The sequence below is a fragment of the Maniola hyperantus genome, chromosome 1 (assembly GCF_902806685.2).
Source record: "Maniola hyperantus chromosome 1, iAphHyp1.2, whole genome shotgun sequence".
In the NCBI taxonomy this organism is placed as follows: domain Eukaryota; kingdom Metazoa; phylum Arthropoda; class Insecta; order Lepidoptera; family Nymphalidae; genus Maniola; species Maniola hyperantus.
This window is the reverse complement of record NC_048536.1, coordinates 12770196-12784193: the sequence shown is the minus strand read 5'-3', so window position 1 is coordinate 12784193 and position 13998 is coordinate 12770196. Positions and strand designations below refer to the sequence as shown.

General features: G+C 35.2%; 2 protein-coding genes across 2 annotated transcripts in view; one reads left to right on the top strand and one right to left on the bottom strand.

Moving 5' to 3' along the window:
* LOC117984055 (uncharacterized) overlaps window positions 1–9890 on the top strand; it is a 26784-nt gene extending 16894 nt beyond the window's left edge. Inside the window, exons 2-6 of the mRNA XM_034970708.2 lie at window positions 6094–6248; window positions 7310–7541; window positions 7936–8200; window positions 8570–8766; window positions 8970–9890. Of these exons, the coding sequence (XP_034826599.1) occupies window positions 6094–6248; window positions 7310–7541; window positions 7936–8200; window positions 8570–8766; window positions 8970–9241 (1121 nt within the window). The 3' untranslated portion in view covers window positions 9242–9890. The remainder of the gene's footprint in view (window positions 1–6093; window positions 6249–7309; window positions 7542–7935; window positions 8201–8569; window positions 8767–8969) is intronic.
* Window positions 9889–13998, bottom strand: Tango6 (transport and golgi organization 6). Its single transcript, XM_034970422.2, has 5 exons — window positions 13786–13998; window positions 10980–12985; window positions 10602–10815; window positions 10309–10460; window positions 9889–10221 (listed from the first exon to the last, which is right to left on the bottom strand). The coding sequence occupies exons 1-5, from the start codon at window positions 13835–13837 to the stop codon at window positions 9904–9906; spliced, it is 2742 nt and encodes a 913-aa protein (XP_034826313.1). The 5' UTR covers window positions 13838–13998; the 3' UTR covers window positions 9889–9903.

Sequence of the window (13998 nt, the reverse complement as noted above, 5' to 3'; positions counted from 1 at the left end):
TAGCGGGTGACCCTTAAGAACCTAAAAATTATTACACATGTCGATTATTTCCTTATTTTGTTCAATTTTGTGCAGTAAAGTAGATTTACGCCCTTAGGTAATATCATAGAATGATAATTTGTAGGGTGTCAAGGACATTTATTTTCAAATTTATGGTCGTAAAGGAAATCTATTTCAGTAAATACAGCACTAGGGCAATTTTTGAACACTGCCTTAGAAAACACTATAAATTCTAAGCACTTTCTTCCTAGGTTTCATTTAAATAGCTAAAGAAACGAAGATGTTAGAGAAAAAAGAATTTTTTTTTTTTCGTTTTTTGCTTCTCCTGAAAAGTAGCGTTTTGTCCTTTACGACCTTTGAGCCCAGAGGTATCGATATGCTTTCTTTGACTTTTTGAAAAAAGAAATCGGGGTGAATTTTATAATGAAGTTTTATTTTTATTAAGTTTGGGATCCCAATTATACCTAGTAGGTAGTGGGTTACCATCAATTATTGATGGTAATATCCTAGACGACAGTGATGATCCATAAGTAAATATCCTTACTTCTTCTACTTATTATAGCAAAATGGAAAGAAGGCCAATCCACCTAATTGGAAGGTCGTAAATGGCTAAAGACATTCAGTGCAAAATCCAATGGCGGATTTAACAAAAGCAAATAATGCGCGTCTTGGATGCGAGCTTTAACAATGATTTGTTCTACATAGGAGTAAAGTGTATAGGTAGGTACCTACCTAACAATATACTCGTTGATTCAACCCATACCTACGTATAATGAAATTACCTAAGTACTTACATTTTAAAATCAATCTACCCAACCGTGATTCTATTTCGAGTATCCCAAATTTTACCACTTGCATAAATAAAATGAGGCAAGAATTTCGGGGTTTTCAATGTTTCGGAGCGAGATGCAGTGCGTTTTGTTCTGCCGCTTCCGTCAGTGGGTCATTTTTAATTGAATACAGCAAAAAACGACGATTATACACGCACGGCCAACTTTACAATAAGATTTGGATTCATATCGTTTCTCTGCCATTTAACAGTGTTAAAATTCTAATGGAGACGTGTGGAATCTTCATCTAAATTATATGCACCAATTTGGATCGGTCATGTCCTAATTCAATTTTGTCCATGCAGTAAAAAGAAGTAATAATACAAATGGTTTTCAGTTGGACGTTAGCTAATAAGTTTTTTTTAAATTCCATTCAAGGTTACCCTTGACTGCAATTTCACCTGGTGGTATGTGAGTCTGCAGTCATGATGCAATATGATGGTAGTGAAAAATGTAGGTAGCGCTAGGTACCTACACAAATGCCGCTCTTGAAATTGTCATAACACAAGGCCCGATACGAACGTTTCCTAGGTCTCTTCAAATTTAAAAGGGACTTTTCGGATAGATATCGCTATACTCTATAGTTTATGTGTTCGCTGTATAATTCAATACTCGAGTGAATCTACTGGTCCGTTGTCTTGTTGTCCCTTCCAGTGCAGTGTTAGCACCGTGTGGTTAGCACGTTCCGTCACATTACTTGAAGTAAAACAATTCATGATTTATCAGTCCTGACGACACACGTAGGTACATTCTCTTTAGTGACAGGACAGGAAGAGCAAAACGTGTAAAATTCATTGTTTGACAAATATCCGTTTCGCACCACACACTTCACACAATCGAGTCTATTGCGGGCGCAAGCGCATTGACCATAAATTCGTTAGCTGTAGGTACCTAAAATGATTATTCATTATTGCTTGTTATAAAGCCAATATGTCTATTAGCTGATGCCGCGCGCATCGTTCGCGTGGATTTAGGTTTGTGAAAATCCCGTGGGCACTCTCTCATTTTCCGGGATAAAAAGTAGCCTATGTCACTCTCCGGTCTTTGAATGTCTACGTCTAATCTATGTGAATAAACGTACCTTCAAATGAGAGTAGGTTTGGTTGCTTATCACACCTTAATTTACTGTTAACTTAACCATAAGTTATTTTATGTGGTTTATTTATCTTTTGACTTAATTAAGGCCATGATGCACTTAAAAGAAGTACCTACTATCTAACCCTAGCGCGGTGGCCAGCGCTTTCCATACAAACGTATTCTTTGATACTTAAGTATTACCAAATCAAAATCAATGAACAAATTCTAGGAACAAATACCTACCTATCTGTATCTGTGGTTTCCAAATTTCTATAACAAAGTTTTAAAGTTACACGGCTCAATTTTTTTTATAATATCTACATATATAAATTCTTGAGTGCGGTCGGTGTAACTTTGAAACTAGGGTTACTTCTCTTTAAGTAATTACTAATCAAGAGATCCTAGGTTCGAATTTAGGTTGAGTCATTTTCACGAAAACATCTTGAGAGTAAAGGCTAAAGCTAAAGGTAAAACTGATTCTATCATCATCATCAAAATGATGAAGATGGATGACCCATACCCGCACGTCACCCGCGCTCGCCTGCACCGGGTTAGCGCGGGGCTGTTCGGTTGTGCGGGGCGTTTCCTCCCCGATTGCCATTTCAACCTGTCGCGTACTATAGGTACCTACTACAGCTACCTTTATTAATCGTGGTCAAATGTAGGTAAATCTATTTTGTAGATAGAGTTTTTTGTAAACAATATTAAGGTTATCCATGGTACCTATATACTCGTACCGATATTAAACGCTGCTGGCCGTTTGTTTGATGTGGTCTTCAAAATACAATAGGTTTTTACGGTTCAGTCATCAGCATCCGTCATTTCGTGCATGTTTCATACCTACGAGTATAAGTACCTACATTAACGTGAACGTAAACTCTGTTATATAGAAAACCGCCCAAGTGCGAGTCAGACTCGCGCATAAAGGGTTCCGTACCATTATCTATAAAAACGAAAAAATCACGTTTGTTGTATGGAAGCCCCCTTGAATACATATTTATTTTATTCTCTTTTTAGTATTTATTGTTATAACGGCAATAGAAATACATCATCTGTGAAAATTTCAACTGTCTAACTCCATCATGAGATACAGCCTGGTGACAGACGGACGGACAGCGGAGTCTTAGTAATTAGGGGCCTGTTTTACCCTTTGGGTACGGAACCCTAAAAACTGTTGCTTGACTACTTTCGATTGTATGATGTTTGTTTTATTACAGAGAATGTTAGTTAATTAAGGTATCAGTAGGTAGGTTTAAATTTCAAACTGCTATCTGCCTATTAGGTACTTAGGTAGGTATCTCTACCTACTACTTACCTACCTATTCTTGACAATAGTGCGACCAAATAAGTGCTTAAAATCAGAAATATTCGATTTATCCATACTTACGAATACCTAACTAATAAGTATTATGAACATGCGATGGTGTGTCTGTTTATTAGCTTTTCATGGCCCACTCGTTTAACCAAGTTTGACGAAATATGGTACAGAGATAGCTTGCATCCCGGAGACGAACATAAGCGTTACCTATACCTACCTATTATTCTAAGTAGGCTACGATTTATCCCGGAAAATTGAAGTTTCCACAATTTAAAAAAGAAAACCTAAATCCACGCGGACGAAGTCTAGTACTTAGTAGGTAATATATTCTAGTTGGACATAGGTACAATATACTACCTAGTTGTATCTCGCTTCTCGAGGCCTATCGCATAAGGCTATTAATTTTTTGGTATCACTAGGTAACTATACCAACATGGCACACATAAAAGTGTATAATGGCATTTTCACACCACTGCGTATGTCTCCCATAATAATCTATGACACCAGTGCCGTGTCGTGCGAGGCCAGTGGCCACGTCCGGCCTCAAACAATATGCCTGCCAACATTACCTAATACTAATCAGTAAATAATCACATTTTACATTTTGAAATACAATCAAATACAAAGCCTAGGTGTCTGTTAAACAATATGGACTCTGGTTCATGACCAAGATTGGACGAGCGTTGCTTGGCGCTTCAAATTGAAAGACAGCCTGAGAAGAAATTTTCCGAAAGAGATCAGATTCAGATCCTACTTTTAAACGATTTTTGCTCTACATGGCTCTATGTAATGTATCTAGCCTACAATAGATCTTAATGGATCTTTTGTCATATTTAACTGCACTTTCCAGATATAATCTTTGATCATGATTTTCTTTAATTTTTACATTGTTATGGAGAGAAAAATACCGCTTAAAACGTAACACTTTATCGCCCCACATAGATAAATTTCCCATTACCACGGCCGGCGTGTGCTATTACTATGTATCTGGGAGGAATACCGTACGGAGGGCTGCGATTGCGATTTGCGACGCCTGCAGGTGTCGTAGCGGATTAACTACCTACCACACCTACCTATACTCACATTTACCTCCGATTCAATGAACAATTTAAATTCCCTAATAGGTGAAAGGTAAAACCACAGACTACAGTGTATAAAGGGAGATAAAACGTCGGCTTCCTATTAGGGAGCTCCGCAGTTCGACTCGATAACGCACCGCTAATATTGCGTTTTAAGAAATTATTTTATTACTTTCGTTGCGAAGGAAAACATCATGAGGAAAACCTGCATAGGTACCTGAAAGTTCTACATAATGTTGTCAAAGAAGTGTGATGTCTGCCAATCCACACTTGGCCTGGTGGCTAAACACTTCTTATTCTGAGCGGAGACCCCTGACCGCCGATGGAAACAGATAATCCATTCGAGGGCAGGTTGCCAGGACCACGATCTTCAGCAATGAAGGAACGACCGGAGAGAGAGAGAGAGAGATTAGAGAGGATTTCTCATTCCTCTCTCATTCCATTCCACGACTGGTTACTTATCTCTGCGTTTTTGTAATCGAGAGATATCTCATTACGTCGTCGGTCATGTTACTGGCTCGATGATGGACAACCCAGTGAGCAAGTCATTGGGTTAATAGGGTACGCGGATCGGTGCATCGCCGAGGCATCCAAGCGTCTCGGGGTCTAAGGAAACCAATTACTGAAATTGACTTGGAAAATAAAGCGCTAATAGCGTAACGGTGTTTGTAGATGACAAGATATTTCCACTTAGAATAAATGGGTACGCAATAAGTGCTCAAGCATTTTCTTTTGCGGTTTTTAGGGTGCCTTATCTCCAGAGAAAAAAAAGAAATCCTTATAGGATCACTTCGTGTCTGTCTGTCGTATCTGTCAAGGCCCGTCAAGGGACTCTAAGCCTACTCACTTCCCATTATTCCTAGAATCATGAAATTTGGCAGGCTTTATAGCACACGTAAAGGAAAAAATCCGAAAACCGTTTTGTAGTTAGGTACATCTCTAGTCGCGGCCCGTTATACAGAACAACTCACATATATAACAAAATTCCTAAATATATTACAGACGAAAATAACGATAGGACCTTTAAGCGTAAACTCAAACAATGGCTCATACAGAATAGTTTCTATGAGATAGACGAATTACTGCAAAACTAATCATACCTACCTATTTAATACATGACCTCAATTGCACGACCGACACTATATTTGCATATCCTATTTGTATGTTTAGACTTTAGACCAAAGAATTTTTAAATACCTACTAATACTTATGTAAGTTATAAGAATTATTACTTCTAAATCCATGCTTCAGACTATGTTGTACTTACTATAACCTGTTAATTTAAGTTTAATATGACATTCTTACTGATAATCGAAACTATTTTATATTAACATACTTGTACCTACTTAATATTACTAAATTATTAACAAAGAAGAAACTAATTGACATTATAACAAACTTAATTAATTAGTGCGATCAATAAATAAAAATAATTTCGATTCAAATGAATGCCCTATATAATTACATGATAAAATCTATTATAAAATAATGTAACACGTAGTTTGCATGTAATTGTATAATAATTATATATTTAGCATGTATGTATTGTTAATGTACCTAACTTTGCAATGCCCTAACGGGGCTTCATGTAACCATGAAAGCAAATGAATAAATAAATCATAAATCATACATCACAAAAAAAGTGTTATTTCTTGTACGACGACGGTACGGAACCCTACGTGTGCGAGTCCGAATCGCACTTGCCCGGTTTTATTCTTAACAGTTGGGATGGTCTGTGTGATTTACAGTTTTCTAGATCAATAAATAAAATTGAACAATTTCTTTGCAGAGGTGCTACATCTTATAGGAGAGCCGGACTTCCGCGATGTTCGACTTCGGTGGGAGTACGGCAAAAGTGAAGAATCTGATAACAGGAAACTGTTGGCTTTTCAAATACACTATTGCGAGTTGCAAGCCTGGGGCCAGTACCGATGCAGAACTAAGGTGAATTATTTCGAGCTTGAAGTTTTTCCTTTTTGTTTTGTCTCAATAGACCACTTGCAACTGCAGTTGAACTTACCTTGACACGTTGACCATAATTTAATCGATTTTAAATATCAAGATGTAGATTTTGGAAACAACTTTTCCAAAAGAAGCTCTACGCATAATTTCGAATAGGTATGTACTGAATCCAAATGGACTGCTCTTCATGAGTACCTAGTAGGTATTACAATTTTCGCGGTTAGAATAGCAGGGAAAGAAGAAGATTAGTCATTTTGAGAACCAACTAGTGTTACATGGTTTATACCTACAGGTCGATTCGTTGGGAATGCTCTGGTAATTGTCGGTACCACCAGTCACCACTGTCGAACGGGGGATAATAGCTCGCCGTGCGCGCCACGCCGTGACAGTGTCGTACAACTGCCTAGTTATTTGCGGAAGCATATTATTATTTTATTTTGACGTTTTATTTATACTGATTAAATCTATACCATACATTATATTAAAGGCTGAAAGGCATGCAGATAGCTATTGTGACATAGACATCCGGTAGGTATATCTTTGTAAATTCAATCCCTAAAGGGGTAAAACAGGGGTCTGGAAGTGTAGTCCACGCGGACAAAGTCACGTGCATAAGCTAGTTATAGATATTTCAGCGGTGATAGCCTAGTGATTAAGACGTCAGCCTCGTATTCGGAAGGTCGGGGTTCGATCCCGGGCACGCACCTGTAACTGTTCGTACATAGTTACGTGCTTTAAGCAATTAAATATCACTTGCTTTAACAGTGAAGGAAAACATAGTGAGTAAACCTGCACGACAGTTCTCCATAATGTTGTCAAAGGTGTCTGAAGTCTGCCAATCCGCACTTACTGAGAGGAGACCCGTGCTCAGCAGTGAAAGTTATATTCAGGAAATGAAGGGACTCCAGAGTCATCTAATGAGGATTTTGATGCTAATTGCAAATAAGTAATCTTCTAAAAATAACAATGAAATAGAAAATAGCAAAACACGACGTCTTTCAGAACATGCAGGCTATTTAGTCTAATAAAATATTGTTTTTCAGGTACTTGATAATGTCAAAGAAGATAGATCTGCTAAGGCCATGGTGGAAACAACTACAGCAAAGGTGCCCGTTCCAAGTGTTAAGCGTGGTCGTACCTACACGTCATATATCACTGGTTTACGGATGGCAACAACGTACTCCTTCGAAGTGCGGCCGGTGAGACGGGACGCTCGAGATCTGGCTGATCCGCACTCCATTGGCTCGAAAATTATCATAGTTCCCACAAAAGGATGTAAGTGATTCACATGTGTAATAGAAAAACGCATACTAGATTTTCTAATATTCCTACGAACTTGAGCTGTAACTAATTCTTAACGTAAATGGTTCCTACCATATAAAAATGTAGAATGATAAAGCTAAGTTTCTCTTTGAAGATCTCTATGGACAAAGTATGTGGGTGGATACATTGCCTTTCTCTGCTATTTGGCAACGTTTGGAAGCAATGATTAGAAATAAAATGAGTTTTCCAAGAAATTTAATACCCGCGCTTTTGAGTCAAAAGTTAAAACACTTCTAGAACATGCAATAGCCAGAAGCCAAAGGACAACTGTTAGGATTGCAAAAGCATTTCCACAAAATTTTAGTAACTTAAATTGTCTTTGAAGTAACCTATTAATTTATTTTAGTTTCTGCTCGAGCCACACAATGTTTGCCACACGCGAGCGAAGTTGAGGTATCTACGGGCCCATATTTCGGTGGTCGAATAGCCGTTGAGGCAGCAGATGGGGGCCCGGAAAGATGTTCAATCCAAGGCAACCCGAACAGTGCCCAGGACGCGTATATCCTGCGAATACATCATGACGAATGCGGTTCAGAGGTCAACGACACTACAGTGGCCACTTATGTGATCGTTCAAGAAAACTTGCCAATACTTACGCACAGCACACGCCGGTGAGTCACATATTGAACAAAAAGTGCTAAACATTTTCACTTTCATGCTTGTTAGCGGATGATTTATTGGTCAAGGCCTTTCGTTTCAAAGATGCTTAGTAACTTCGGATTTTCATTGGATATTGGTAGCTTAGTTTCCTGTTGTATACCTATGTATACAATAGGAAACTAAGCTACCAAAATTATATAGATAATATGTATAAAGAATCAGAAAATCATTTATTCTTTTAGTCTAATAATAGTAATGTCTGGTTTTGAAACAACAATATCTGTTATTAGTAGTGAGTAGGTACCTATATTAAATATATTTTATTGATTCAATGAGTAATTTCGGGAATCTACTTACAATCTTTTCTGAATTTGTTCTAGGTTCTTAGTAATCTGCACATACAAACCGGAAACGTTAACGGTACGAGCTGGAATCAATCTGCCAAAAGCTAATCCTGGCGATGTTTTAGTGGAAACTAAGTCTCACGGAGTAGTGGAACCATACGACGAACAAGAAGTGAATGACAACAGGCTTCAACCAGCTCGACTTGAGGCTACGAAGGAAGAAACGCAACAAAGTGCGTTACATTTTTTATATATATTTAGATGCAAAAGCCCGACTAGAAGTCGTTTCCTGGACCATTTAATTTAAGGGCAATTTTCCAATTTTACCAATATATTTAACAAACACTTTTATTGACATACCTAATCAGCACAAATTTTTATTCAGTAATTTTACTCAAACGCGTAAAGATTAAAAAGGAAGTTATTTTTATTTCAGGTATGTTTGGAGAGATAACCCTCGTTATGTTCCTAGTTGTCGCAGCATTTGGAGGTGTTGCACTTCTCATATGGAAGATGGTACCACAAGCTGGTAAAAGCATGGACAATATTTCAATATCTACAGTGTCTTCCCTTTCTCGCAGCGGGATTTTCAACAGGAGGAATATTGACAGATTTTCCGATAAAAGTTCCGTATATTCAATAACGCTTTCGGAAAAAGACGAAGCTGTTAAAAAGCCTAGTGAAGGCGATAATACTTCGGAGGCCTAGATTGGCATGAGATAGAATTCCAGACGAACCGCCTTAAGCTTTCTTTAAAACTAATGGGCTTAAATAATAGTCACAACACAGACCTACCCGTATAATTATGATTTTAATTAAATGGAAAATTTTATGGACAATATTATACCTCGGAAGATTGGTATTCTGAGAACTCCAGTCCTTATCAATGAAATAACTGCGGGGTCCCTAATAATAGGCTACGACGAAATATCAAGGTTAATAATGCCGTTAAGTATTGAAACTGTAAATATAGTTAATGAACTAGTAGAATTACCTACCTTTAGTTAGTTAATATTAAAGTACTATTAGATATAATATGCGGATGTATGTGTTTACATCTGGCCAGTATTAATAATTCACTACGACACTATTGCCATAAGCTATCTCACTATTCACAAATTTTAGTTTAAGATATTTTAGCCGCATTGTTACGCTCTAATACAATAATGATGTGAATGTAATAATGAACCAAAATATACTATTGAACTAGTTAAATCAAATAGCAACAAGCGGATAAATGAAAAGCTTATACTAGTGTGAAGAAGTTCATAGATATTGTTGTTGTGTATTGCAATGCAATGTGGCTCACTGGAGTTTGTGGTTTGCTTTACTGATAACTAATAAAAAACTTTATTGATTGAAATTGATTTTTATTTAAAGATTATTACACTTGGTTCTGTTAACATTGAAAATTCTTTCTCAATAGGTAACTCACTAAACAAGAATTGCTTTACAATATCATTAAGTTCTTCTAAAGCCAACTGAGCATGAAGTCTGACAACATTATCTTCATTTGAATATTTATATAGTTTATTTAAAGTTCTGTAAATTGGTAGTAGATTTTCTTTTAATTCTATCAATGTTTCTTTTCCCAGTCCTTTAATTAAACTTGAAATAACCATGACAGCTGCTCTGCGGCATTCTATTGCTTTATCGGTTTCAATTATTGTCCAAATACAAAGTAGAACCTAAAAAGTATGAGCAATATTTATGATTAGCTTAGCTAATTATGATTATATAGAATCTAGATTATTATTTACATGTATAGAAATTACCTCATATATAATGGAGCCCATTTTATAATTCAGTACTAATGCGATTTCTGCTAAGTTAGATAAAGCAGAGGTTCTAATCAATGGGTCATCATCTCTACAAGCGCATAGTATTGTGTTAAGCAAAATACTTTTATGCAGTACCGCCATTTCACCTGAAAGTAAAAAGTCACTACTTATTTTATTTTTAGTTACTTAACATTAAACACTCCACAAATATGTGTTAAAATTAAAATAGTAAGTACTAAATTCCTTAGTAAATTCTAGAGTCTATAATTTATTACAATAACACTTACCTAGTCTTTTAGTAACTTTAACAATTACATCACCAATTTTCACCCTCAATTCAGCAGCCCTATTTCGGTTTTCCTTACTTTCCGGTTCAGTTGATATATCCAAATATTCCTTACATAAAACACCAAGAATATCACTAGTACAATGTGAAGCAAGTGATGCTATACAATTTATGGCTGATAAGTAAATATATGAATCTGGGTCCTTGAGTTGTTCCTAAAAATTACAATACCTAGGTAAGTACTTTCTTAATACAGTATTATTTGTTAAAGCCTTTTGTGCTGTTTTTGACAAACCAAGCAATTTAAGTAATGAATAATAAACTAAATGAATTTGGAAGATATTATTCGTAGGTAAACATATATAAAATCTATACACACCTGCAGCAGGCAAAATACGTAATGTCGTTTAGATATAGTTTCAGGATCTGCTTTTTCTATAAGTTTCCCAAGCTCCATGATTCCATGAGCTCTTAATGGGAGTAGATTGTCGGAAATGTTTGATAGTGCCTTCTCAAATGGACTATCTTTAGCTTTAGGATATTCCGATAATATTAACGACATGGATTCTTTACATAAAATTTTAATGTATTCAGTATCATTACTAGCCATCATTTCAAATTTTGGTAGAAAAGTATGTAGTTTATCTTTCAAGTTACGCATATTATCAGTATTAGATAATATAATATTTAATAAAACTAAAGCAATAGTTTTACATTCGTCATTTGTGCTGTCTATACTTTTAAGTAAAATCGCCTCAACAAAATTAATCACAATTAAAGGATTTTCCTGCAAAATCTTTACAACTTTTTGTGATGTTGATATCTCTGACAAAATAGTCAGCATACGAGCGTACTTTTCATCGTTTGAACTTAGCAACACAGGCTCATCATCCAAACTCAATAGAGTCTCTGTGTTATTCACAAGTCTCATGCTATTTACATTTACAAATATTTGAAGACAAGCTTCAAATAAATTGCTTATAAGTGCACTGTTTTCAGCTGCATTGAAAAATTCCACAAAATTAACTAATGAATCATCTACCGGATAATCCACATGAGAATTAACATACTTGACTGTCAAGCCTGCTTCATATTCTTCAATTAGGACATCAGCTTCTTTCGATTTAGTTTGCCCAAATAATAGCTCTTTTATTAGGTCACACATTTTAGTTTTATCAACTAATTCTAAAGCTTTTGAAATTATACTGCTAATTTTTACTTTCATCTCATTGTTTGTACATTTAATTCTCAGGAGAAAAAGTAAATGCAAATTTGATGTTACAAATTCCGGTGGTATGTGTACCTGAGTAATATATGTGCAGACATAAAGGATTTGTATACTATGTTCTATTTCTTGAGGAGTTAGAATAATGGTACCGGGTAAATGAGATTTTTCCAACAAAATGTCATAGTTAAGACTTCTCAAAATATCATTAACTAAATCTTTAACTTGCTCAGCATTATTATATCTTTCATATAAAGTCATGAGACATGAAACTGCAGTTGCAAGATATTTTGTATTATTTATAGTAAATATTTGTTTCAGTTGGGCAGTAATGTTTACTAGATAATCACTCTCATTCTGGTTTCCATGTTTAGTTGAGACTATTTTGCAAATCATTTCAACTTTTTTCCATTCAAGTCCTGTATCCATATCTTGACCATCAATAAAACATCTTATCAGACTCAATAAGCCACCTGATACTGTGAGGCGCCTACTCATTTCCTTGGCTATAACTCTTTTAACAAACAAAGGAGATTTTTGATCTGCTACATTTTGAAGCACTAATAATTCTTTCATAAGCGTTGGCTGGAAGCAGTTACTGACTAAATATTCATATACTTGAACATATTTCTGTCTATCAGTATTTAATGTATCATACATTTCTTGAGTCATAGTAAAGTCAGGATAGGCACCAGGCTTTTTTAAAGGAGCAAAAGCTAATTGTATTAATGCAGCCAAATAGTCAATTAAATGAAATGTTACTATAATATTTTTTAGGACTGGTACATTATAACTTCTATGTAGAAAATCTGTACACAACACTAAAATTTTATATTTTTGTTCATCAGATAATAAAATTGGTGGCAAAGATTGTGCTGCTGCACATCTTTTTGAAAAGCTTATGCCTAAGCCAGGTATCAAACATGATGCAATACCAAATGATGAAATTATTTGATAACATGTACGTAGTACTTTCTGGTGTTTTACACTAATAAGCACACCATAATTTTTCTCTATTTCTGTGGCTAGAGTGTCAATTTCCTGAATAATGTTCTTCAAGAATGTGCTTAAAAGCTCATAGCAATCATTGCGTCCATTACCCTTTTTGTCTATAGATGTGATATGTTTGAAAACTGATGTCATGAATTCATTATTACTGTCTAAAATCATACAATTTTTTACACATTTTTATGACAAAAAATTAATAAATTTATTAAACGATCACTAAACTCTGTTATCCTGTCACATTGATGTTTCCATAGGGTAGTTAAAGAACAAGATGGCACATCTTGGAATTTGTGGACAGTTGGACGCTGTTATCATCACAAACATGAAGATATTTTTGCCAATATGTTTGTATTAAGAATTTATTTAGAAAAATACAAAAATGAATTTTGTATTCTCCTATTCACCCCAACCACTTTTTTTGGTAAGTAAATATATTGCATATACCTGTTGTTTTATTATAGTGGATATAAAAATAAGTAATTATCAAAGCTAAGGATAGGACAGATGTGTAGATGTACCATAATAACTTTTCTGTAAGTTACAAGTGTGCCATCTTGTCCCTTATCAACCCTATTGAAACATCAATGTGGCTATTTAATGGGGTACATGTACTCCTAACAGAATCCTGTCAGGAACTTTATGGAACATAATACCTACTTTATATTAAATAGATATAAATACTAAATGAGTATTTTGTGTTATTATTAAAGTGTAAAATTACTTTAGTACTAATTAATAAAACAGAACCGTATGTAACACACTGCCTATAGTGCCTACATTAATCCACGACCACAGATGGTGGTAGTTATAAGTTGAATTATTTACTTGGCTTACAAGTTTAGTTACAATGTCTTGATAAAACGATAACTATTTTTATTTAAATTATGCCTATCCTATGCTTATTGCTTACAATGTAGGTAAATGGTTAATTGTTATGTTATGTCTAACTTACCAGTTTTGATAAGTTTTTCTAATCGCTGAAATATTGCACCAACCTCAGTCATACTTATAATTTATAAAATATAACTGATTTTCTTTAATCGTGTTTGAAAAAACTATCTATAATGCCAGAAAGCTGTTCAATTTATTTTTGTATTATTTTTAATTTTTTTGTACACACCACAAAGAGTGTTCTCTTATTTTTTGTAAACAACACAGACGGTAC

Excerpts from the sequence above, each read along its gene's own strand:
- Tango6 (XM_034970422.2), bottom strand. The coding sequence starts at position 13,837 with ATGACTGAGGTTGGTGCAATATTTCAGCGATTAGAAAAACTTATCAAA. Across the intron at positions 12,986-13,785 it reads AGAAAAACTTATCAAAACTG|ACAGTAATAATGAATTCATG; the intron begins GTAAGTTAGACA and ends GTATGATTTTAG. Across the intron at positions 10,461-10,601 it reads TAAAGTTACTAAAAGACTAG|GTGAAATGGCGGTACTGCAT; the intron begins GTAAGTGTTATT and ends TTTTACTTTCAG.